Here is a 27,729-nt window from a genome sequence, read left to right on the forward strand (position 1 = left end):
AATGGCTGCAAATGCAGATCTTCTATAACGGTCCAGATGGTGATCTGAGGTCCAAGTTGGATGCAGCATCAAAAAGGGCCTTTATGAACAACACTTATGAGCGAGTCTGTCAGTTGATTGAGGACATGGTTATGAACTCATATATGTGGCCCAACGAGAGGTTTATTTATAGCCTGAGACCACCCACTACCAAAGCTGTCCACAAAGAGGACAAATATCAACAAATTTTGGACAAGCTTAACCAGTTAGAGACTACATCCATTAGACCAATGATAAACGAATCAGCTCGCACTTATTGTCAATATACCAAGAACCAGTCCTAGGAAGTGAATTATGTGGGGAATAGGGGTGTAAATCCTTATTCCATTACTTAAAATCCCAGATGGAAGGATCACCCAAATCTGAGATGGTGTGGAAATCAAGGAAAGAGTAACTAGAATCAAACTCAGTAGAATCCTACTTACCAACCTCCTTATATGCAAAGAACTCAAGAAAGTGCCATAGGGGTTGACCATGTTGTATATGGTTAGAGTTTAGATAGGATCGAAGGGGAGATATAGTTAATGAAATTAGACATTAGACAGGTGCAATCTAAATGCACCCAAACACGTACTACATTGATTGAGTTAAAGGACCAAATAAGCTAGATGATGAAAATGATAAGTGATATCCAAAAGAGAATTGGTATCGGCATTCCGAGCAACACAGAAAATAACCCTCGTAGGGATGGGAATGAGCAAGTTAAAGCAATTGCACTCCATTCGGGTAAGATTTTGAAAAACTCAAAGGAACCCATTTAATAAGAAGTAGAATAGGGTAATATAGACAATGCTTCAGAGGAACCCCTTTATGAAGATAAACCAAAACAAGATTCTGATGAGGTAGTTAAACCGACAACTGAGCCGAAAATTAAAGAAAGTACTGAACCTGTTTCTACAAATATACAGTTCCCATAATGATTAGAGGACAAGCAAGAAGGGATGAAGCAGAATTTGTAAGTTTCTTAAACTTATTCAAATTGTAAAGCGAGAAAATACCTAAATATGTCAAATACTTAAAGGAAATCATGGCTAGGCATAGTAAAATTAAAACAGAAGAATAAGTTAATATAAAAGCTTCATGTAGTGTGATCATCACTAGAAAAATACCCCCAAAATATAAAGACTCGAGTAGCTTTACTATTCCCAAAGAGATAGGGGACATGAACTTTGGAAAGGCCCTATGCAATTTAGGAGCAAATATTAATCTAATGCCCTTATCTATATATAAGAAACTCAGTTGGAGGAGCTCAAAAACACTTCCATCACACTTCAATTAACTGATAGATCTTTTGTACATCCGAAAGGTGTACTTGAAGATGTATTAGTTAAAGTGCATAAATTTATGATCCCTGTTGATTTTGTAGTCCTCGATTTTGAGGAAGACTAGGAAATTCCAATTTTGCCACTTTTAGGTTCACTGTTGACCTTGAAAAGAATGAACTAATTATGAAAATAAATGGTGAGATCGAAGTGTTTAAATGTGGTAGTGGCCCACAGATGGAGTTAGGGAAATATTTAGAGAATAATTGTTATTATATATCTTTGATTACCCCTAGCAACCTTGATTAAGGGAAGGTGTGTTCTTTAGTGTGTGCAAGTTGTACAGATAAACCGAGGGAACGTGATAAGTGAAAAGACTCAGAATGGCATGGTGAAGCATGAACGGATAAAGATGAACAAATTCGAAAGAAGAAGTATATAAATGAACAAATAGATCTGTTGGACGAATCCATCAACAACACTTATAATTATTTCGTGGAATTTCATAATTGTGTTGTATATTGTTGTATTTTAATTACTTGATGAACTTCAAACTTAATTATTAGCTAGGAGTAGAATCTAATTTTGTAGATGGAGTATGTTGGGGATTATATGCACATGGTTGATTAGAACATGAGTTATACCTGTAAGACACTCTGAAAAATGAAATTGAGTAAAAACAGAGTTGGTGTCGTAATAGTGGCTAAAAAATTAAAATTTTCAGTGTGTCGCGACATAGGGTCCCCTTTGTCGCAACACTAACGACAGTAGCTAAGAATTACATTTTTCTAGGGTGTGTCACGACATCGAATCTCGATATCACAACATAAGTAGTCTGCCAATCGTGTCGTGACAAAGCACCCCTATATCGTAACATCGAAATGAAAGCCTGCAGATTTTACTCAACCCGTGACACAACCTATCAAGTTTTAGATTAAATTTACCCAATTTAAACCCTAAATCAGCCTCATTAACCTTCAAATATATTTTGCAACCCTCTTAAATTCTTTAACTCTTTTTCAACCTATTTGCTTCCAAGTTTTACTCTTTTCTTTTTTGCTGTGATTTCTCCTTTGTTTCTTCTTTTCGGTTTATTTTGCAGGTACAATACAGGTTAGAGTCCATTGAAGACGGCATCCATAACAAACAATAAAGCAAGAAATATAGAGCTAACTTAATCTTGTAATCTTGTCAATTTATTGAATATTTATCGATGAAGAAACGATAAAGGGAGACTTCGACGGTGATGAAATCAAGTGGGAATGTATGTTTTTTTATCAATTAGGTTTTTCTCCACCAATTTCAGATTTGTTTGGTGTCTTGGATACCGATAGCCAGGAAATACAAGTTTCCACCTTTATTAACCTATTTTCTTTCATCCAAAGGCTAGAATTTCATTATTACTAATCTAAGGGCGTGTTTGGTTCGCCGTATTACCCAATCCATTACGCCCCGATTACGCGCGTATTACATTACGCCCCTAATCCGGCGTTTGGTTCGCTGTATTAGCCATTACGCGCGTATTACATTACGCCCCTAATCCCCAAATTCCCGTGTTTTACAATCCGTTCCCAAATCGTTGTATTAGCCATTACGCCCGGCTTCCCTCCCCATCTCTCTGTTTTACCCTCCCTCCCTACCCGACCCTCTCCTCTTCCGTCCTAATCATTTTCTCCTCCCATTTCCCACTGATTCCGTTGATTAATCTGTCGTCATCGTTTCTTCTCGTCTCGGCATCAAATTTCCCTTCCCCATTTCCTCCCAACACTATCTGCTCCGCACACCAAAACCCTCTCTTTTTCTCTTCAATATATTCACAAAATTGGAAATTCTAGCTTAATCCATTGAAGAAAGAGTGAAGCGTTTTTTCTTTGATTTTTCCATTCTTTTTAACATTTCTATTCTGTGTTTTTTGTCGGTTTTTTAGCCATGCTTGGTTCTACTCACTACTCCACCGCCGTCGACATGTGGTCTGTTGGATGCATCTTCGCCGAAATGGTTAGAAGGCAAGCATTGTTCCCGGGGGATTCTGAATTCCAGCAATTGCTCCACATTTTCAGGTATATTTGTTTCTTCCCAATGTATCTCTTCCTAGCTACCGCCCTTTTTCTCGTTCTTTTTTCTTAATTGGGTGAAAATTGAAAAGGTTACTGGGCACCCCAACTGAGAAGCAATGGCCTGGGGTTACCTCTCTAAGGGATTGGCACGTGTACCCACGGTGGGAGCCTCAGAACTTGGAACGCGCTGTTCCTTCCCTTTCTCCTGAAGGGGTTGATCTCCTCTCTGTAAGTCCTCATTCTTTTACTAAACATCAACAAACTGTTCAAATCAAAGCATCATAATATAGTCATGTTTTCTAATGTAGATTTATTCTTTGTTTCAAACAAATATCCGTTGATATAGTCTCATTTCAGCAGCAACCATTCTACATATTAGAGTTTAAGAAGAAAATTAAGTACCGTTGAATTTTTTTTTTACTTCTATTAAGCTGCCAACAAGCAAACTCCCAAAAAGTTCAAATTATATAGTCATGGATTAATTTAAAAAATCCAAAATGATTGTGAAAAAAATTGTTAGTTTACAATCATAGTAATTTAAATACATTACAATAGTATGAATAATTCATATGATTCTCAAAATGCATGAAAAAAAAAACTAAGCATATTTGAGTCGGACAATACTTGTATTTGACACTTATCCAAGGGCAGGTCGTCTTCAACTCACAATTGCAGTCTTGCCATGGGGAAGAATTTTGAGAGAAAAAAATAAAGTCTAGCATGATTAACATTTAGGCCATGTGAATAGGACTAAGAGGGTAGAGAATACTGATAGAAAAAGCATCGAAGCTATTTAGAATTCACTTGGAATTTCGTTGCATGTTATACTAGGATTATAGCAATGGTCAGAGTGATTCAAGTCAATAAAAGCTTTTTAATCTATGATCATATGTTCAAAGTCAAATATTTAAAGAATAGAAAGGAACAAGTAGTGATATACATGAAATTTATCAGTTCTATATGTCCACTGACCTTAATGCATAGGTATATGCACAGCAAAAGAAGGAACTGAAAGTAGTCTGTTTGGTGCCTTTTACTCTTTTAATTCCTATTTCCTTAGCCTTTTTGCAAGGATGCCAATTTCAAGTCATACAACATGATCATTGCCAAATAATTTTGGAATGATATAACACATAAAAAGGGTTTACCGTCTGTGACAATGACAACATTTAGTTCATGCTCATGATTTACTGATTTACTTCTCTATTACTTGCACATTTTGGAGGCTAATAGCTTCTTGTTTTTGGTTATTGCAGAAGATGCTTAAATATGACCCTGCAGAGAGAATATCAGCAAAAGCAGCTATGGATCATCCTTATTTTGACAGCCTTGATAAGTCCCAATTCTGAATTTGCATTGTATGGTTATAGTATTATATGGATTTTTTCTTTTCTCGCTTAGAATGGTACATTGCTTTTCACTAGGTGCTCGCTTCCTTGAGCCTAAACTCTAAAGCACCAACTTCTGAGCTTCAAAATATGTGTCGGGAGATTAGTTGTCATCAACTAGGTGATCCACAGTCTCTGACAAGTTGTTTTTTTATTCGTGTGTAACCTTTTACAAGTTTGTAATGATACAAATATCAACCAGTTCACTTTGAAACTTCTCTTGATATCTAATTTAATGCGGTTTTAATCTTTTCATTGAGCATCTTCGAGTAACTTCAAATGTCGATTTTTTAACTTTTATTGATCTGTTTATGTTTTTTTTTTGTTGAAAAACCAATGATGATGAGTAATGGATGTTTGGTTCTGGAACATCTTGTTTGAAGAAATTGTAATGACAGTTGAAGAGGATGTGAAAGGAGACATTGATGTGATGATTTTGCAATTATATATTTGTCATTGAACCATATTTGACTATGATCTTAAGTTTTGGTGCTAAATCGTCGTTGGTACAACAGTCTAATAGATTTCTACTTCAAATTAGACTGTGTTTCTAGTTTGGATTGTTTGTCACTTTTAGAAGGAAATCTGATTATAAGCATAGAACATATGTGCAGACCTTGAGAGAAAATTGCAAAATTTTACTGCTGTATACTTCCTTGGCCTCAAAGTAGATGGTTAAAATGCTTAAAACCCCCACAGTTTAATCCTTGAAATTGTTGAGTTTACGGTTTTCCTTTGAAATGATTGGAAAGTTAGGCTATCTAAATTTTAGTTCTGACAAAATTCTTTTATTTTTTCTATTAAATACTTCTTTCAGCTCATGGTGACAAATTTGCTGCGAAAAGAATGAGAAGGCTGACCCAAAGGAGAGCTGTTGATTATACTAGTACTGTTGTGCGATATATGCAGGTATTTTTTCATGTTTAGTTGTTTTCATAAGCGTTTTTTTCTATATCTTTCTATAAGTTGTTGCATGGTCAAAATGGTGAATCTGATTAACATGGATGCTTATGTTTTTTCTTAGATGGCTTAAATGTCTCTTTATTATTGTGGTTGTTGGCCTTCTCTTTATCAATACGGGCATTGATTTCTCTATCATAGAAATCAGTTTGCTTTTTTCTTCTGCAGCCTTTTGCTCAAGTTTATTATTCAATGTACTTGGCTGCTATATTTTAAAGTTTATAAAGGTCCACTATTATAGCCATAATTGTATCTTTATGATAGCTTAACTTATGGAGTTGTGTTTCAGATTGCTGCTAGAAAATCCATTAATATAGAGGCAAAATGACTTGGTCTTGCTTGCCATTGATGTATGGTGTTAAGATGTTCTTTTTTTGCTTCATGGGAAAAATAAGTTGATGTCTTTTTATGTCATATTTTTCCTAGTTACTAAGAGTAACTCCTCTTTATCATAGTTGTATGCTTGTTGAATCATATTGAAATGCTAGATACTTAACTGACTGAACTTGTTTGAATGTAGGAACTACAGTTCCATCAAACACCACTACTGCAATTCTTGCTGCTCCCAATTTGTCGAATCCCATGGCTACAGTTGTTGGTGCTGCTTCAAACCCATTAACCTATAATTTGTAGTTGAATTTCAATTATGATCCAAAATGCAACATATCAATGATGAAATACGGCGATGCATCTGCTTGAATTTCTCTGTCTAGTTTGCCTTTTAAGTCCCTTCTGATCTGGTATCCTTGGAAAATTATTTGTTTTGCACTCTTGGCATTTTAATATCATATTAGAATAACTAGTTTATAACTTTGGAGTAATGATTCATTGTAATTTTACCCATTTTTATATATTTCTTTAATTTTTTAATTCATCACAAGGTTCATGCCATAGGGGCAAAGCTAAAATCAAAAAATAAAAAAGAACCTCATTGAGGAAGAAAATTCAGAGAATAAGGTAAGAAAACCAAAAAATATAGCAACTGAGAGAATATACAGAGCTATGTTTCTCCGACTCTTCATTTTGCTTGAAGTATCCCTTTTTTATACCCCTGTCAGAGTATTCATTTTTCTTAAAGTATCTGGTTTCAACACCCATGCCCGACGATGAAAGAACCTCTTTGAGAAAGTTATACAATAGATTTATTATATAAATTATTTTAAATTATATAAATTCATATAAGAAAATTTATTATCAATAATTTTATGAAATTATATATTATTAAATTATATGTAATAATAATTATTTTAAATTATACAAATTCATATAAGATAATTTATTAGTTATAATTATTTTAAATTTTATTAAATCATATATTTTAATTAAAATATATTTAATATTAATCATTTCAAATTATCTTTTATAGTATCATATATTATGATTTGAGTAAATTCATATAAGAATATTAATTATTAAAAATTTTATTAAATTATATATTTTAATTATAATATATTTAATATATTTAATAATAATTATGTTTAAATATGATTAAATTATTTATTTTTGATAATAAATAATCTTATTAAAATTTAAATAACAATAACAATAATCATTTACCAAAACAAATTTATGCTAAGGGTATTCTGGTCATTTTAGTTTTTTCCATTATGCTATTACACCTCTGTTACATTCAACCAAACACAGTTTTACTATTACGCCTCTATTCCATTACATTCAACCAAACAGTTGATTTGCTATTACACCTCTATTCCATTACACCTCTAATCCAATACACCTCTAATCCAATACAGCGAACCAAACGTGACCTAATTGTTCACGTTATTTTGGAGCTTTTCCAAAACTCTTTTATGAGCTCATGGCAGAATCTCCCAAAACAATAATCAATGACTTGCACCGCAACGTATTACGCTCACTAACGGACCCAAGACATAATTCCATCAGCAGGACTTTCGAATTAATAAGCCATATTAAAGAAAATATATGAATAAATCGTTCATCAAAATTTAAGCCTTTCTCTAACAATGCACACCTAAAATTGAATACATTATACGTCCAGTAAAACTTACAGGCCGAATAAACTCAATGAGTCGGTCTATGAGAATTTTGCCCTTGCTTTTCATCTGGGGAAAAACTGAAGCTATTCAAGATATTTTGGTATCATTCATACCCAAGTATGGGCTCCCCTTTGCGAGCTTTCCAAAAGCTAGTGAATGATTTAAATAATACATCAAATCTCCACATTCTGCATCAAACCAAAGGATCCAGTGCCCATTTTCACTGGCAATCCAAGGCAGATTCTGGATGATGGTGTCTCCAAGTTGTCCACCAGCCCATGTTTTGCCGCATCAACAATAAATTTAGAAGCTGTCTCAAATGACATCTTGCTGAAAGGTGATATACATTCTGCTATACTACCAAGTCGGCTCATAGGTCGATACCTTCCAGAGTGGGTCATAAAATCGGCAATAAGTGTTAGGTGGCGAATATTGACACCGATCCCGTAAGATGTGAAAACATTACTGATCTCGCTAATTATGGTTTCTCTTGCAGCTTCCACTCCATAAGTATTAAGCATTGCATGAATGTTATTGGAATATAAATACCTAACATCAAGGTGACCTTCCATCTTCCAAAAAGCACCAAAATCCACTCCAGCTGTGTGCAATGCTGGTATATTTGCTTTGCCAGATGGACTCTTCCTTTGTTTCGGATCCTCACCATAGTAAAAAACTTGATTCTCACTACAGTCTGTCACTCGACATTGGTCAATCTTTCCAAAGCTCTGGATGTAAACCTTCTTTGCAGTCTTCTCAGCAATCTGCAGAAGATTATACCAGAAAGAACCAAAGTGTGCATTAGTTAAACTAAAATTGAACTTCTCATAAGCAAGAAAGGTCCATCGGCTCTTTCGAGAACTACTTCCCTTCAAATTTAAATGTAAACATCCATCCAAAAGTACACAAAATAACAAGCAGGAAAAGATAATATTTAACCAGAATCAGCATATTTTCTGTTTCACATCACTATACCATAGGTGGCCAGTGGTCTCAAGAAAATTTAATAGCGAAACAGAAGAAAATGTTCCTAAAAAGTAGGACAAGATTATATTAAACCAGAATCGCCATATTTTCAGTTTCACATCCCTATTCCATAGGCGGCCAGTGGTCTTAAGAAAATTTAATAGTGAAAGAGAACAAGAAAATGTTCTTCCTTTATGATCAACTTCATTTTCAATTTATTTCATGTAAATGGGGGTGGTCTAGGGAGGAAATTAGATGCTTACGAAACCATGCTGTGATGAATAACCAGGAAAAGATGAGTACCTGAGCCAGTAAAATATGAGGTTCATTTACAAACTTAAAATGGACCTCAAAGACCAATCCTTTTGTAGCACTGGATATTGCTCTATCAGTCTCCTTCCTAATGAACTTTCCTCTCATCTTTTTTCTTTTGGGTTCTGCTCTGGTGTTTCCCTCCCTTGACTTTAGCTTAGATCCGTCTTCTGCGTTTGGTGAACCATGAAAAATATCATCCTTTTCATTATCTGATCCAATCACATTATTTTCAATAGTTCCATTCTCATCCTCAGACATATCATTTTCACATTCCAACCCAGCCAAAGATGCACCCTCATTTTGTTCCTCTTCAGAACCATCTTCATAATCCATCTCATCTGTAGCTTGCTGTTTCTGTTTTTGTGCATCAAGACCAAGATCCTCGGCTCTTCCTTCATCATCAGTATCATCATCATTCTCAGTCTCATGAGATCTGCTTTCAGGAACATCTTCATCTGTTTCACTTGAAGCATTTGGTCGTGAATCTGGCATAAAATTTTTTATGCCACTAATTCTGGAGAGCAAAACCAGATGATTCTGTATGGCGTCCTCTAACTCTCTCAAAAAAACTACCTCTAAGATGTGCTGACAATCTGTTACAGTTATATCACTGTTCTTCAAATATCGGCCAGGTTTGCCAAGCCTCATCTTGAGTTTATAGATACTACAAATATCACCATTGTGAATGGCAAATGGTGTGACAGATACTCCCATACTCTCTAATATTTCTGCTACCGTGATTTTCTTCATCTTATCAGCAAGACGTAAGGCATCCTCCCTGCACATGCAAAATAATTCTAGTAGTTACAAATCTAAAGCTGAACAACTTGGCAAACAGTGCAGACAGACTACATGACAAAGACTTTAGTAAAGAGAATCTCCCTCATTTGCAAAACATTTTCATTTGGGAGTTGGAGCTCTAAACATACCATCAAAACCACCAAGTTCTTACTCTTTAACTGAAGCAATTTGAAGAGGAAGGGTTCCTCATTATTAATATTATCTTTCTGATGTACAAAAAAATTTCATTTAATATTTATTTAAACCTAAAAGTGCATTTGAACTAAGTCAGGACTTGAAGAAACCTGCCTCTGATCACTCTATCAAAGAAGGCATGTTGGCTAGTTTTCAATTGAAAATAATTCTTAAAAATTTCCTTATTTCTTACATGGACTTGCCATCTCAGGTCAACGTACCTGTTTTACTGTGACAGAAATACAAGAGCAATGCTTATGCAGCTGTTCAAATTTGGTTACATACATTGCATGAGCTATGACCACAGAGAAAAGAGAAATAGAGGGAAGGTGGAAGGAACTCCAGTTCCATTGCTATGACCAGGCTAATAAATGAAAGGGGATGTTGTGGTTGTGAGGGAAATGGTGAAAAAGAAGGGGGGGGGAATAGGGGGCATTGATCAGGACTCTTGTTTCCATTACAACTTGAGTTTCAGAAAGGAACACATATTTGGGCCCAAATTTCATTCTAATTAGCTAATTTAATAAAAGTTTATGTCTTAGACCAGCCCAGGTCTGAATTGTCTTTCGCTCAAAGTTTCAGAACTAACAGCCAGCTAAAGAGAATATAAAAGTAGGAAACCAGTATGCTTCAGATTTAAAGGTGTAGATAAAATATCTCATAAACTTAAAAAATTCAGCTTGATCAAAAAAAATTTATTTACTAGTATTTCCTTCAGTCAAATTCATTATTATTTAAGGATGCATTTGGTTTACAGGATGTTAGACAGGGTGATATAAAAATAAAAATATCCTCTCAGATTGGTAATCACCAGAAGAGAATAGGATTTCAAATCGTTGATTAGCATAGAATGAGTGAATTAGATTTTGTGGTGTGAGATACCTGATCAGAACACTAATAAGCTAAATGAGGGGCTGAACTATCAAGTATTGTTTTAAGGTGTAAAATTTTCGAGTCCCAAATACTTTCCTAAAGTTCTACTAGAAATGGTACTTGTGATTACGTTACTTTAGAGTTGGTAGTAGGCTAGTAGCCTATACAAATATCAAATGTACTCTTTTCTTTTGGGGACAGATTAAGAGACTACAACAAGAGATTTTCCGGCAATATTTGCTACTTTGATTGGGTGATCCAACCAACCTTAAATGCTCACAGATCATCTCTTAGCCAGATCCCTTTTTCTGTGCTCAATTTCCCTATTTCTTAAGAACTTTGTATTATTACCATAAACTGCAGTCTTAATACCCTTATTCTTACCAGATTGTAACACATGCAAATGGTTAAATGAAAAAAGTTCTCCTATCTTACTAGGTATTAGACACAAAGCAGTCTTTATTTCCTTAATCCTTTTTTCATTTAACATTATGCATTACAAACGCAGCTTAATAGTTGAACCTGAATTTAGTTTTTGCATCCAGTTTTCAATTAATCATTGTTTTATAAGTATAGACCATAGCAACAAGTTGTCGTGTCTAATCTAGGATTCACTTGAACCAAGAGGACCTTCATATGGTTGATGGTTTTATAGAAGCTGAGTCTTACTCCTATTTCTAATGATCTTACGCATCCTAGTCCTAGTAAGTTCACAAGTAGTCCAGGAATCTTCATGAATATTGATCAAGGGAGACACAACTGACAAGCAATTTATAAAAATAATCAACAGAGGCTTAATTCACAGGTGACTAGCAACTTACTTTGTTTTCCCTTTATGCAAAGGGCATGTCATAACTGGAGTCTTGATATCAATTGAAGCAGTCATTAAGATCTCTTGCAAACGTGGAATACCCAGTGTAACATTCATTTCACCCCGCCCCGCAAGATGGAAAGTATTCAGCCTGAGAACAGAATATCCAAATGAATTTGACAAAGAACAAGGCAAAGACACAGAAACAGAATATATTACATACTTAACACCTTAAAAATACAAGTAAATTATTGTGTGAATTATATTTTTATATATCCTCACACCATGGAAGAAAGTAGCATGTAAGGATATACACAATTGCATATGTACTACGAACACGAGAACGTCTATATGAAACCTGGAAAAATAAACAAGGGAACTAGCAGTTGTCAAGCATGATTGGCTAGAACCCAGCAAGCTAATATATCAGAAAAACTAATAGTAGGGGCCCATAAATAAAACTGCTTACCCAGCAAGCTAATATATATAAATAAACGAATTGCTTCCAAAATCTTTGTCAAGCATGATTTACAGATACATCCTCCCAGCATAATAATGCTCTAATACATTAACAAAAACAAACTTCACTAACTGGAAAAATTTAGCATGCTGGTTGTGTTCTACCTGTTTAAAATCCAATTCTCGAAAGTAAATTTTACTCTAGCATCCCCCAATGGTGCATAAAACTGCCCTAAACATGCTAAGAGAAACAAATGCATGCAACCAAAGATTACAAGCAGAGTTGCTTCCAAATAAATAAATAAATGAATTGCTTCCAAAAACTTTGTCAAGCATGATTTACAGATACATCCTCCAAGCATAATAATACTCTAATACATTAACAAAAACAAACTTCACTAACTGGAAAATTTAGCATGCTGGTTGTGTTCTACCTGTTTAAAATCCAATTCTTGAAAGTAAATTTTACTCTAGCATCCCCCAATGGTGCATAAAACTGCCTTAAACAAGCTAAGAGAAACAAATGCATGCAACCAAAGATTACAAGCAGAGTTGTCAAGGGCACAAAGTGCACTATAGGTGCTAGAACCCTGATATTGCCTCTGGCACAAGGCACGAAAAAGAGCTAGCCTGAGTGAAAGGTGCAAGAAAAGGACCGCAATATGCATATGTTGTAAGTTTTGCATGAGTTCGATACGATCCCTTCCTTACTAGTTACCGGTAAAGGTATATCCAATGAAAAGGTAGAAAATACAAGAAATAAAATGTTAGTCATGTGTTTTTCTAACGCCCATCGCCTTACAAAATATCATGCCTAGGCACACACCATGTGCCTTGTCTGAAAGAGTTTGAGGCACTTTTGTGGTCTACTGCTAAGGCGCAGGCGCCCAGACACGCATCTTGACAACACTGATTACAAGTACAGAATATGTCCACCTTAGACAGGATGTTTGTCCTGATTTTCATTCCAAAATCTCATTATTGTGTTTTTTAGTCCCATGATAAAACAGTTGGAATTATGATCCTTCCATTAAATAATTTTGTTAATATAACATAAGAATCCATATGCCCAAAGATATGGTTGCTCTATATTCTAACAATACAAATTAGTTTGCTTCATAAAAATCATGTTAAACAAAGGACCCTAATAGAATGAACATAAGGAAGACCATAAAATAGCATGAAATTTTTGCTTTACCATTAAAACTTATGTCGCTTGACTATCATATTGAGCATAAAGTCATTTATACTACACTATACCAAATAGAGAAGTTAACTCTTCTCCTGAAAGTAAAAAAGCATCTTACGTCATTTGTGTTGAAGGTTCTCCAACAGATTGAGCAGCAAGCACACCAACAGGTTCTCCTGGCTGGGCAAGACTAGAAAGAAATTTAAGCTTCAACAATTTTAAGAAGTTTTTTGTCTTTATCTTCTGCTGCCGGTTATCCTTTATAAACTGCACAGCTTTGTCTCTAAGATCATCAGGCAATATTTTTCCAGAGTCATAAGGTTCCCCGAGCATGGAACTAAGCTTTTCGGACATCACATCACAATTCTGAAAACAAAGAGAGAACAACAATAAGAAACTAGTTTTAATTAGAGTTCAGACTCAAACAATCAGGAAGAAATTCTTACTAATGCTAGTGCTTCAAACTTTGTTACAAAGCTTGTCTGATGGACATCAATACCATCTTCCCCATAGTTAAACTGAACAATTGAACCATCAGCATCACGAACAGTATGATCATAACTGATTTTCAAACACTCCAGATTCTTTATGAGGCATCTCTGGAGGTATCCACTACGAGATGTTTTGACTGCTGTATCAACTAGACTATAGAACAGAGAATAAAAGGTTAAGCAAAGGAACATGAACAGAACAGCTATAATGCATTCTTGTACATGAACAGTTGCAAATTCCAAAAAAATTTATAACCATAATGCTACTTCTATCATCATAACAATTTCATGTCAGAATGCCATAATTCAGCATATGAAGCAGCACTTTAATGTGCTAAAGAACGCATGCACGGAAAAAATATATGAACAGAAGGGTAAACAAAGAAAGGAAAATGCATTTTAGTCCATTAAAAAAGTAACTTTACTCATTCAATCAAAAAAATCCAGCCATAGTCCTCATAAACCAGACGGGGCTTTTATAATAGGGTTTCCATCTATTACTCTATCCTTCTCGCTTTGGTAATTCTAAACTTTTTCCTACCATGACCCACAAAATTTAGAAGTCAGGGTAAAAATCCAAGATGTCTTCAACTGATAAACTCATTCAGATAGTTTAATAATCACTAAGTCCAAATAGATACATCACAAATTCTCTTGCATCAGCTTCAACATCAAAAGGATTTGCAGAACCATGACAACACAATTAGTAAGAAAATTCTTTCTTCAGTTTCTAAATCCACAAACCGATCTCCCAGAACCTCAATTCTACATTTTGCAATTACCCACCCTAGCTACCTAAATATCCAAAGGCATTCAACTAAACATGTCTAGAGCTCAACATTACCATTGATATCAACCAGCTCCATACAACATATTCAGCATAAAAAGTAGCAACCATTCAAGAATACCACCAAAACACCCGTCAAGTGGGAGGCAAGAACAGAAACTGGCTTGAAGAAGGAAACAAAACTAGATAATATAAGAAAAAGGCCTGTAATATATATTACTTCCCAACAACAAAGGCATATGGAGAGTCTGCATAATGCATGTCCATCAGCAAAAAGATGAGGTTCTACTATAAGTATGATATGACGAGCCGTAAATAAAAAGCACAATTTCATAGTATAGATCAAATTCCACATAAGCTTCAAGGAAGAAAACATATTCCCACTAAAAAAGACAAAAAAGAACTGAGGATCAAGTTTGGTTTACCCTTCACGCCCAGCCATACAATGGAAGTAATATTCTTGTGGCCGAAGACCAGTAAGAAAACGATCACTGATGAAACCACCAGCTCTAGCTGCCCAGTCCCATGGATGGAAACAGGGCAATGTTTTACCAGAAACCATCCTTGGCACTCGCTTCCCTTCTAATTCTTGTTGACCAAGGAAAGATGAGATTTGCTGAAAATTAACCTGTTTGGAGCATAGTGCAAATAGTTAGAATCAACCTACAAGTGCTCTTCAGTGTTACATTGAGGCAATAGCATGAGTACACTTTGTTTGCTTTTATAACAAAAATCTTTGAACACCTTATCCATAATGAATTCCAATATTATGAGTAAAAACTTTATCATAAACTAGGAGTTCTAGAATCTTCACGACCCTACAATCATGATGAAAAGCTGGAAACAGTTGGAAAGTGGATCCAAATGTGATATCTATAATATTCTCAAATCCATGTAAAATTAAATCCTTAACAACTTTATAGAAAATAAATAAAAAATTAAAAGCACTAGCACTTATGCATGCAAACCAACACTCTAAAACAACTAAAGTCTGTAGAGGATACATAGGACTAGTCAAAGATAACTTGAAAAAGTTCAGATATTGGCAACAGACACCAGTAAATAATTCCTATAGAGAAGTTCTTTCTGACCCCGGACACATACACAGACGAACATATATGTATAATACCAAACTGTGCTACAATACCCATGTTGAAGTCGGAAATATATCAAAAGCAGAAAACTACCTTACTTCCTTTAGCCCCAGTTGTAGTCATTAGAGATATACAGTTCCTTCCCATAGGTTTTACTAAACCCTCAGACAACAGCTCGGTAAGAACACCTTGGCTTGAGTTCTTGTTAAGCACACTAATCATTGTTCTATCCAGAGCTGTAAGTGCAGCCTCTCCATCTCTGCGTATGGTTTTCTCAATTTTCAATTGCAATTCTATTGGAGCTGAAACATATCAAGACATTACGTTTGTGTTACAATGTTAATAGAAAATAGTATGCATATGCAACTTCTAACATACGAAGAAGCCAAGAAAAATTAAGGAGATCAGCCACATGACAAATTAAAAATGTTGTGAAAGAGGCAGCGACTTCTTGAATGTGGCTCACTATTATATGAAGAAAATGAAAATGAAAAGAGAATGAATCATTATTATATGAAAGAAACTTTTTAAAGGTACTGCACACATTTATATAACCTTCCATGCTCAGTAAGCTGTCAGTCATAAATGAGAAATAAAATAGAATGGTTCAAATATTTAATTATTTTTGTTTTCTTTCGGAAAGGACTTATAGCAACAAATTTCGAGGAGCATAACTTTAATATTTAGTTAATCATAAACGACAGGCCACCCAAAGTTAAACTTTCCTCAAACTTGTTTCAAAGGAAATATGATTACAATTGTCTCTTTGTTGGTTAAACTTGTTAGCCGACTGCTATCAAAATGCTTACTGAATTACATTATGGCATAACAAACAGTAGATGATAACTCTTTTTGTAAAAGCAACGTGTTTTTTGTTTTGATTTTTTTCTAGTTTCTCATTGGTTCACTTCCACTTTACCTGCCTAATAAGGTAGCAGATTTCTCTCCTCTAATCACTGTTGCTTCCAGTTAAGATCTATTGACATTCATACATATTCATCTCTCCCGTTCTCCACACCTCTCTCTCTCTCTCTCTGTTCTATCAACTTTAACAACCAGCTTGAATTTCCAGATACCTCTATAACTTCTACAGACGATTTAGTTATAGTTATACCATTTTTAGAAAGATGCCTCCTTATCCAAATACTGATTGGTCTCAGCCTTATAGACTGCAAAATCTATGTTCCCGTTAATTTCTCAGCCTCGATAAATAAAAACTTCTTGAATTGATTGTTCTTCTGGTAAATGATTAATTGAAGAGGAAAGGATTCAAAGTCAGGAGCAGGCTCCAGGTTTTATTAATATTCATGGCAAAGAAGGTTTTTTTATCCTAATCTGGGTTACCGTTTACAGGATATCTCAATTGCTTTGCTTGTAATTGATTATCTAACTGTTGATTTCTTCTTTACTTTGAAATGATTAACTGTTTAATTTCTTCTCTTCCGTTACTAAAAACATCAAGCAGCTCGCTTTGGTTAGGATGTTTGCTTGCGTTAGTGCTTAACACAGGATTAGCACTCTCAAATACATTCCCCACTATGACATCACATGAATGACATTTTAAGTACAAATTTTGAAAAAGGAGGCAAGTGGAAGAGGTATTTGCAGGCTTCAAAACATACATGCATTGGACCATATATAGAAGAATTCCAAGTGATCTAGTATAATATTTCTTAAATGTTCTCTTATGTAATTCTAAAGAAACAAAATTAGAGAAAAATGTGTAATTCAAGCATTCAGAAAATGTGGTAGTATTAATAGTAAAATAACTCTACATAAGTCAACTAAAAAACCTTCGTAAGTCGACTAAAAATAAGTCAAGCAACATATCTTTTCAATAAATTATAGTTGTAAACTACCATGTACAACCAAAATGCTACATCAACCAACCAACAAAAGAAGATATAGACTATCTGAAAAGACCCATAGTCAATATGGCAGACACAAGAACCAATCATTCAGTACAATTTACCTCGTACAAAAACGAAATATAAGCCTTTATATAACTACAATAAACTTGACAGTAACTTGCAACAGAAACAGGATATTTTAAGAAGCATTCAAAAATTCAACATACCTATTTCAGTATCCACCTTGACTGCACAAAACTCATAATGTGCTTCTGTCACTTTCTTTTCACATTCTTCAAGTTGCTTCTTCCTTTCAATGTCTTTATCATTCATTATCAAAAGGTCATCTACACCACATGTGAAACCATGCATCTGCATCATCAATGTTATATCAAGCAAGTTTGAATATCAAATACCATATGCTGCAACATTAAGAAGTGAATTTTAGAGATTAAAACTAGCTGACCTGCAAGAAAACTGTAAAGAGACGACTGAATACTGACAGCAGAAAGCCTGCAGTGTTTGAACCATATAGCTCTTGAACTGTATGAACTAGACCATAATCAGCAAACTGAGCCTTGTCAATCACACCACGCACCAAGTCATTTTTGTAAATCAATATTTTTTCTTCATCAGGTTCTTTATTTGAGTTTTCTTCAGCATCCTTGCCTTCTTGGCCACCACTTTTCAGTTTATTTTCATTTGATCTGTTCTTGAAAAAATCACGTGGGGTTTTGCCAGTTTTTTCCACCGTAAATGGTGGACGACCCCTGGTAATATGATTTAGAACAGCAGTGATGACCTAGAAAAATGGATGGAGAAAAGAAAAGAGTAAACTGTTACCAAATGTAATTGTTTGATACATGAAAAGTAAACCAAACAAATAGAAAATTTGAGCATAGAGTAAAACATAAGGGAACAAACCAAGGGTTGTATATGTATAACCCTAATTTACATCCAGTAACTCTCAGCAATATTTTACCACAATCTCAATCCCATGCAACAGAAAATTAAACAAGAGCACGTAACAGATATAAAAGCTTCCTAGCCTATTTACCAACCTGCTTCCCTGTCCAAAGTGGTTTTGGTTTCAATATTGCAGGTAGAATAGGCAGCATCCCTTCTTCAGAACTTGAAATGAGTACTTTCTGACCAGATTTACCTAAGCGATGATGTTGGGCTAAGCCAGAAACCCCAGAGCTATACAAAAGCTGATTAAACTCATCACGGCTTAAGAAAGTATCCCTCTTTGTGAGAAGTACAGCACTTACAATATGATCCTATATTTAAAAAAGAAAACACAAATAAAGTTACCAGTTATATTGAGAAGTGTAGGGAGATGAAAGTCATCATCATGCAAAATCACTATAATGCATTCAAAACCTGAATTAAGGCTCTTAGTGGTTCGCCATTCGAAGGTCTGACATATTGGTTATTTGCATTAACAATGTTGTATGCTTCAGCACGAGAAATTTCATCTTGTGGGAAATGTACATTTATTTCATCACCGTCAAAATCAGCATTGTATGTACTGAAATCAGAACAAAGAAACTGATATTAGAATTGATAGCAGTTATAAAGTTTCATTAGACTTCAGAACTAACCATTAATAACTAATAATACATGTAATGTATAGGTGGGTCTAGTCCAGGTTGTTAAGGAGTATGCCTAAGTGTCCCTCAGCATTGTTCAAAGGAAGAAAAACACCTCAAACTCTTTGAAGTGAGGCACATAAGATCAGGCACAGACCTAGTATGCCTAAGCACACTTTTTTGGTAAGGCATTTGGAGCAAAAAAATGCCCACATGGTTGAAGTTCTCTTTATGTTTGACAATTAAAAATGGAGCAATATCAAATTCTCAACTTAATCTTTGAGCATTCAACAACAAAATCAGGAAAGTTGCACAACACGAGAAAGGAAATTTTGCAAATCACTTCTTAAAAGTTTTTATCCAAATTGTATATCTTAAGCTTATTTCATACCTCTACACAGACTTGTACAAGAAACACATAAACACATATTTTACCTTTGCTCCAGCAAGCACTTTTTTCCACACCTTACGCCCGAAGAAATATAATCATTCTAGCACCTAAAGTGCATCTTAGACCCTTCCCAACACTGGGTGCTGTATACACATACCTTAACATGTAATTACAGTACAGCATGTGTGTGCTATTATTTATTCTAGTTCTTACTCAATAAACATGCATGTATCATTCATAGTTCATATGATAGCAACCTGCAATTTGCATAGTGCATACGGATTGTCTTCTCCCCCTTCAACACACGAACTACGTGTGCCATTATACTCGGCTTGTGAAGTGTAGGCTGCCAGAAAAAAGTTTGAATCAAACTAAACTCAAGAAAAAAAATGCAACAAAAGAAGTATTTAATCAGAAATGTGATTCACGCAATATAGAACACCTCAAAGAAAGACATAAGGTTTCATTCGAAAAAAGTGCACACACTTTCAAACTTTAGCAAACATTGATAATCTTTTCATGATTTCCATGAGCGAATTACACTGAACCATAAAACTTTAGAAGAGATAAATACGATTTACCAATATAGAATACAACTAATCTGCTACTGAATAATTATATAGCATGATCCATTGGCTCTACAAGATTTACACTACCTTATACAACATAAAAGGTCTCATTCTGTTTCTTTACAAAGTAAAACACTCACAAGCAGTTGCGCCACTGTCCCAACAGAGTCATTAGCATGCGCATCCACTAAAGTAAAGTAGGAAGTAAATACAGTAACAAGTTGGACAAAAAAAAAGACAGTAACCACAAACAAGTTTGTCAAGACAAGAAAAAATGTGGGATAGGATTAAGAACCTTCCAAGCAAAATAAATATTACAAAAGCCGATATCTAAACTCTTGTCAATAACCTTCAGTTATCCTTTAACCACTTTAATATTAAGAGCAAGATAATAGAATGGAAATGTAACAGAAAGTGATGGGACGGAACAAGATGGACTTCGTAAGAGGATTGGACAGCAACACAGTCAAGTCTCTGGTAGCACATCAGATCAAGTGGCACTTAGTCTATTACACCATAACTTTCCCACAACAGATGACAGACGTTATTTAAAATGGGTACTATTTCCATTCTCTAAATTCTTTTCTCATTAGAGATGAATAGAAAAACTTGAATATAAGCCCCACTATTATGCAGAGGATTCCAGTTTCCTGCATTTTTCACCTCACCAAGCAAAATTCCTATTTTTAAGACAACAGACTACTTGTATGGATCAGCACTGCAAGTAATTGATAAGGTCAAAGTACCTGTCGATTTACTAGCACAACATCTCCATCTTGCAAGTGCCGGAGAACAATTTTTCCTTCAAATTCATAGTCAAAATTCTTTCCAGGTTGGGTAATAGCTGCTCTTGATGAAGGTAATTTTCTAGATATGGAAATTCGTGCTTTTCTGTTAGGTGGCAGTCTTTGGGTGGATAACTTATCAACATAATGTGTTGCCCCAGGGTGAAGTTCAGAGCCATTTATAATTGCTTCCCTCAACTTTACGACATTCCAAGGAGTCACTCTCTGCAAACACATCAACAGTTAAAGGGGGAAAAAGCATACGAAAAAATTAATCAATGATTTTCAAGTGCACTTCCAAGAGGATTTATTTCCTAAAAAAATAGAAAATTGGTACAGAGAAATATTGTATACATTTCAAACTGAGCTCATTATTAAAATAAAATTACATATTCTAACATAGCACCTTACAATTTTAATTTGGTCGCATGAATACTAATAAGAAATTCTGCACATAATTCAACTGTGCATCTTAATGGTAGCAAAGTTTTAATTTTAAATACTTTTTAGCGTAGAGAGGAGCAATGCAAGGTTGGAATCCTCTCTCCCCTCTTAGACTTCCTTATATGTATTTAGGAAAAGATAACAGGCATCTACCATCAGTACATATGCATCTTAAATGGTAGGAAAGGTTTAATTTTAAATTTTAAAGTTTAAAACAACTTTAGCCTAGAGAAGAGCAATGAAAGGTTGGAATCCTCTATCCCCTCTTAGACTTCCTAATATGTATTTAGGAAGGGATAACAGGCATCTATCATCAGTACATATGCCTCATAATTCAGTAACAACAATAATTTATTTCTGTGTGATGTTTTTATAAGACCAAGGAACAAAAAAAAACATCATTTTGCTTGTCTATCAACTATGTATCATCGAAAGGGTTTGGTTATTGACATGACTTAAAAAGTCCTAAGGTGTTTCAAAGTTAATACCTTCCTTTTTTCTGTTTACAGCAAGTTCCATACATCAAATAGAGTTAAATCAGTGTCAATCCTATTGTCAGTCCGAAAATACATGCATATCAACATATGCATAGTTATACTTGGTTAGCAAACCCTGAACATTTTCCTCATAAAAACCCATCAACTTGGTTTCATGTGCTAATTAAGCCTTGAAACTTATAGGCCTATTTGCCAATAATCCTTTCATAACCACCAGCTCTACGTCAATGGAGACAGAAGATTTCTAGCTTCTACTATGATTGCAAAAATTCTCCTATCAAATAAATATTCGCAGGCTCATAGTAAACATAAAGGTAAACAGATACAAGCAAAAGCAACCAGAAGCACTCATCAGACTGCAAGATTCAGAGACCGTAAAAATTATAGTATCCTTACAAGGCAAGAAACAATCTTCTCACACTGCAAGCCAATCTCAAGATTCAACATAAAGTAAAATACATAAAGGAGAAAGTAATAATCTAAACTTCACTCATTGAACTCCATTGCATTAATTTTGAGATAAATCCTAAAAATGTATTAATCCACAAGTTGGACTAAAAAGATAATTTTACCTCAGGATAGGTTAACCTTAATGCAAAATAAGGTGGAATTCCAATCTCATTAACAGCTAAATAAGGATCAGGGGATATAACAGATCGGCAAGCAAAATTAACTCTTTTCCCCATCATTTTTTGGCGGAACATGCCTTCCTTCCTTTCCAGCAACTGACATATTCCTGGGCTCACATCTCTCCTTTGACCTGCCATAAAGAATAAAGAGTGCACCAGTTAACTGGTATAGCCTAACTATATATGAAAGATCTCAATTTTTTAAAATTTTAATTAGTCTAAAGCAAAGAGCCACATGTACAAGCCATGTATTTTAAACATTGCACACATAATTCAGATGCAAGCAAAATGCCACCATTCATCCCCTCCTACGAATGCACACATGTGAAAGAAACAGAAACAGGAGTGCTCACTTTGCTGTCTTCTATTGCAGCACAGTTTGAGAGAAGATACAAATTGACTATCTAAATTAGCTTTCAACAACTGGAATTTCTTTTTTCTTTTTTTTCCCCTTCCCCATATTAACACAACAAAGCATTTTTTGCATGCCTGGAGGTCACTACAGGGATTAAGTAACACCCTCTGTAGTAATTAAAATATATCCTCGATAAGCTCAATGAGGCCCTATTAGATGATTGAGACCCCCCCCAAGGGAAGATTTAATCAATGTCTCACTAGCCTACACTTAGACCCCGCAACATTAGACACTATATTACATGATACAGAAGAAACAATAAAAAAGAAAACTAATTCGCAAATGTCTCAAAATCTTTTATAATATATGAATTATTAACAAATCAAAATTTATAGAATATAAAATACCTAAAAACATGACTATGATACAGAAAAATACACAAACACCACACAGATATTAAAATTGACAGGTCTACCTACAAAATGTTTGATACTCAAAGTCCAACCAGCATGCCATGTTCTCTATAGCTCACCTAGTGCAAAAATAACCAGTAAATTTTCACTTCATAACATGCTACATAGATATTTCATGCCCCAGAAGTGGAAACTTTAGCTCAAAGCAACCTCTGAAGTCTCACCACCCAACACCATTTTCAATCAAAGGAATCAGTCATTACCATACCAGCAGGCTATGCTTTTTTCTTTTGGTATTAGCACCAATGCGCTTTGACATACTGTTTCTGGTTTTTGAGTTTCTCAAATATATTTTCATATATAATTATAAAACTCATTTCTACGTTGTCTGACAAATATATTAAATACACGTGCAAATATACATCTAAATTACATAAACATATATATGTATATTTTTATGCATATATAAGTTTTCAAATGTAAATCATCAACATCTAAAAATTTCAATCATAAATAAAATATATAAATATCAAAAATACTAATAATTTATCATCAATTAAAGTCAATGGTGTAATATTTATTTTATTTTTAAATGAAATTATGATGATAAAAATTACACAACTAGAAAAGTAAAGAAATTGGTTACAAGGATCAAACAAGTAAAAAAGAAATCAAAAATCAAATTTTTGTACCGACTAGTACAAGATATTATGTGCCAGCATAAGCCAATACAAACTGGTACAAGCTAGTATGGACCAATACAACTGATACAAGCTAGTATAAAATCTGAAACGTTTGGAGATTAAAAAAGTTTCCTTTTTTAAGAGAGAGATACATACCAACAATATGACTCGTATCATATGGTATCAACTATCATGGGTTCCAACACACTTTGCTAATAAAGTTCAAACAGCAAGCAATTTCTATTTATTTTCTCATCTACACAGTGCACTCTGAGAAATGGGAAGAAACTGTACTTACTCATTGCAGTTTTGCTGTCGAACAACAAATTTATTGACTGCTGCAGATCCATCCATAGTCTAACTATAACCTTAGAACTCTGCAGATCATTATTATGCGCATTTCCTAGTGATATATTGGCCTGCAACACCTTACTTAGTAAAACAGTTTGAGGATGCTCCATCACCTACAAGGGGGGAAAATGAAAAGATGTTGGCAGAGATTCATTCCTAAAAGAAAACACCTAGTCCATGTGACACAACAGCAATAGCAAAGAAACAGAAATTTGAATAGAAAAGTGTGCAATCTAAATTATGAAATGCAATTCTGAACAGCAAAAACTCAACAATCAATTAACCGAAACTGACCAAAAGACATTTATAGGAGTCTCTTAAACTACTAGGTTATGTTGGATAAAGTTAATAAAAGAATGGGAAGGAAAGCTTTTCAAAAGGAAAAAAAATGATACTTCATTCCTTTGTTTGGATCAACTAAAATGAACCAAAAAAGGGGCTAAAAATTCAATTTCCAATCTTGAGTATGTCCACAGCCCATCCCAATTCTTCAATCCTTGTTCTTCAATGGGCACTAGTAGAATTTAATGAAACCAACCATCAGTCACACTCTCAACACGTAATAGAAGACAACCTAGCTGACTGAGCTTTATCAGAACCTCCCTCTAGAAAAGAAATAAGGAAATACTGCGAAATGTGGATACTTACAGAATCACCTCCCTTGGTAGGAGCACGAAACTTAATAGGAGGTACAAGAACGGTCTCCAAAAAGAACATGGAATAACCCACTTTCTCACCAAACCCTTGCTGCTGGATGCAATTGATCAATGAGCAAAGTTCAATCTCATTTTCCCATAAAAGTTTCATAACTTTTTTAACCTGTGGCAGAATAGGAACTCTAAAATGAATATTTATTCAAAATGACAGTAAACAAAAGCAACCACGAACACAATGCCAGATAGTTTGACATAAATAAGAACCATACCTCTGATGGCAAAAGAGGTCCCGAAAACAGATTCTTCTGCTTCAGGAACTCAAGAGGTACTTTCGCCTTTTTACAAGCTTTCGCACTAGTACCATCAGCTCCTTTGAAGCCAATTTCAGGAGTCTTCGTTTTTGTTATATCAACACCCTCTTCGGAGCTAGATGCATCATTGGCATCTTCTATGTCAGATCCAACTTCACCAGAAAAAGTATCTGCCATTTTGCACCCTCTGATAACGTTTTCCCTCATTTGCGAACCCGACATGCCACTCTGAAGTAAGAAACCAGGAGATTTAAGAATTCCAAGTTGGGAAAGAAGACTGCCGCAACTATCTTAATTAAATAAATCAAATTAAACCACTACAGAGTCACTTTGCACATTCATCCAAATGAAAGAATACAACTGAAAACACCAAAAGGCCAAATGGAACATTTATAGCCGTGTTTTAACAAATCAAGAAAATTTGAACATAAGAAAAACGTAAATAACCACATACATCATATGCACACATAAAAAATCCTTTAGATACAATCAAAGTGGTTGCTTGATTTGAAATAAACCAAAATAATACTAGTATAATACTGTTTGGGTTGTTGTACTGGTTCGTAATAATCATAACAGCCTATAATGACCTGTAATGATCAGTACAAGGTTTTGATTTTTTTTCACACATTTGATTTTGATCAAGGTTTTGATCTTTCTTTAACTTTTTTTGTCAGGATAATTTTTTTTCATAATTCCATTTACAAAACAACCATGTTCACTAAATTAGATTGTTGAACCTAATTAAAATTATTTACTACATTTTCTCATATTTTTTTTTACTTTTATTTTTTTAAATGTTAAATATTTATAATTTTGAAATTTATATTTGTATATGAACATATAAGTGCATCTAATGCAGGTAAAGTTGTATATATCTTATTAGGAAACTCGGAAATAGGCTACAAATGTATCCGTATATGAAAATATTAGAAAAATTGCTAGTAAACCAAAAGCATTACACCAAAACACAACAATACTGATATGGCCCAATACCGAATAAAAAAATATTTTGGCACTTGCTTCCGTATTTACTACTTTTGGCTACAATGACTACATAGTAGGAAATGACTTAGTTTGTTATTGTCTGCAAGAGAATGGAGAAAAGGAAAGGCAAAATAAGAAATATACCGTGTGAAACCAACCAAAAGTGGGCTTTGTAATAGCAGGATTTTTTGCATCACAGTTCTTACACCTTTTGTACTTCACCTTCAGAAATTTATTTAAAACCGACATTGCCTCAGTAAGCTGAAGAGATGTCCATTCTTTTGGGTTTACAGCCTCAGACTCATGTAGTCTAGAACCTAATTTTTGGCATCCTTCACTGTTCTCTGGATGTGATGATGAATCTTTCGAGTCTGAATCTAACCTTTTGGCACCAACAATATCACCTTTTCCAATGAGTTTCAATTGAGAAATACATTTCTCAACCTAAACAAATTTAAACCCAAAAGTAAAAGATATATTAGAGAAGTAAACAAAATAATCCAAGATAAAAAAATTTAAAGAAAAAAAACAATTTACCTCAGTCCTTTCTGCCCTAAAATGATAACAGAAAAAGCAGGTCCTTTGGATAAGTGTATGCAAAAAGTTGAACAGCAAGGGATTATAAATCGGTGACACCAAGTCAATGTGACCACAGTGACCAGGGCAATGTAATTTCAAGAGACCACAGCTTTTACAACTGCAAATTAGAAGTTTAAATAATGTAATTACATCAAAAGAAAACAAATGCTTTGTATCTATTGCTCAGTTTAAGGAATTAAAATAGAAACAAAAAATGCAAAAAAAAATCATTTATGAATAAATTACGTTAGAATAGGTGTTAACTTTTTTTATTTTTTTATTCTTAATCGAGTAATTAATTTTATAGGTATCATTGGTTTCTCTTTATGCCAACTTTTTATCATGTTATGGGGCAAAAACATATACGGAGCAGAAAGAAAAAAGAAATCTTCAGGAAAGAAACAAAGAACATACGGAGTTCGATCCTCGAGAGGCCCTAAAACAGGGTCGTATAAACCGCCAGGCATAGGGCGGTTCATGAAGTCAAGCAAATTGGCGTTAGTGAGCTTCAAAACGCTGTGTTTTCGAACCTCTTCGGTTGTCATGAAATTGAACCATACCGCATCCACTGAATCCGTAGCTCCCTACAAAATTCATTCCATAAAAAAGCAAACTTCCAACTTCAGTAAACTTCGGAATATTATGTTCAAAAAGAAAGTCAAACAAAAACAGTTAAGAAAACTTTATTAACTTCATAAAATTGAAGAATAAAACAGCAGAGGAAGAGAACAAGACCTCCGTGATTTGAGCCATGGTGGCGAATGGCTATGAGGTGAACTGAAACGGAGACGGAGGTGAAATATTATAAAGTGAGCGGCGTGAGGGAGAGGTGTGACTGAGAGAGAATTGATAGTAAGGGTTTAAGAAGGGGCTTTTCCTTTTGCCCTTTCACTTTTAAAATTATTTTTTATTTATTTGTACCGTAACGCCGACGAGCAAAACCCGGAAAAACACGA

The 27,729-nt window shown here is 34.5% G+C and overlaps 2 protein-coding genes across 2 annotated transcripts; one reads left to right on the forward strand and one right to left on the reverse strand.

Moving 5' to 3' along the window:
• The first annotated feature begins 3,211 nt into the window (after positions 1-3,211).
• LOC107950073 (cyclin-dependent kinase B1-2) lies at positions 3,212-5,001 on the forward strand. Its single transcript, XM_016884817.2, has 3 exons — positions 3,212-3,361; positions 3,448-3,586; positions 4,615-5,001. Exons 1-3 carry the CDS (start codon positions 3,231-3,233, stop codon positions 4,705-4,707), a joined length of 363 nt encoding a protein of 120 aa, XP_016740306.2. The 5' UTR covers positions 3,212-3,230; the 3' UTR covers positions 4,708-5,001.
• A 2,633-nt stretch (positions 5,002-7,634) lies between these two features.
• Positions 7,635-27,705, reverse strand: LOC107950708 (DNA-directed RNA polymerase I subunit 1). Its single transcript, XM_016885626.2, has 21 exons — positions 27,509-27,705; positions 27,188-27,357; positions 26,732-26,891; positions 26,339-26,638; positions 25,166-25,435; positions 24,889-25,059; positions 24,188-24,353; positions 22,382-22,569; positions 20,830-21,093; positions 19,772-19,860; positions 18,915-19,062; positions 18,593-18,811; positions 17,998-18,333; positions 17,759-17,903; positions 15,775-15,983; positions 15,013-15,215; positions 13,756-13,954; positions 13,428-13,675; positions 11,672-11,812; positions 8,991-9,780; positions 7,635-8,485 (listed from the first exon to the last, which is right to left on the reverse strand). Exons 1-21 carry the CDS (start codon positions 27,524-27,526, stop codon positions 7,895-7,897), a joined length of 5,025 nt encoding a protein of 1,674 aa, XP_016741115.1. The 5' UTR covers positions 27,527-27,705; the 3' UTR covers positions 7,635-7,894.
• Positions 27,706-27,729: the final 24 nt, after the last annotated feature.

Source organism: Gossypium hirsutum, chromosome D03, assembly GCF_007990345.1.
Source record: "Gossypium hirsutum isolate 1008001.06 chromosome D03, Gossypium_hirsutum_v2.1, whole genome shotgun sequence".
In the NCBI taxonomy this organism is placed as follows: Eukaryota; Viridiplantae; Streptophyta; class Magnoliopsida; order Malvales; family Malvaceae; genus Gossypium; species Gossypium hirsutum.

Excerpts from the sequence above, each read along its gene's own strand:
- LOC107950073 (XM_016884817.2), top strand. The coding sequence starts at position 3,231 with ATGCTTGGTTCTACTCACTACTCCACCGCCGTCGACATGTGGTCTGTT. Across the intron at positions 3,362-3,447 it reads CAATTGCTCCACATTTTCAG|GTTACTGGGCACCCCAACTG; the intron begins GTATATTTGTTT and ends AAAATTGAAAAG. Across the intron at positions 3,587-4,614 it reads AAGGGGTTGATCTCCTCTCT|AAGATGCTTAAATATGACCC; the intron begins GTAAGTCCTCAT and ends TGGTTATTGCAG.
- LOC107950708 (XM_016885626.2), bottom strand. Across the intron at positions 25,436-26,338 it reads CTTTTGGTTGGTTTCACACG|AGTGGCATGTCGGGTTCGCA; the intron begins GTATATTTCTTA and ends TTCTTACTTCAG. Across the intron at positions 15,216-15,774 it reads CTGGGGCTAAAGGAAGTAAG|GTTAATTTTCAGCAAATCTC; the intron begins GTAGTTTTCTGC and ends TGCTCCAAACAG.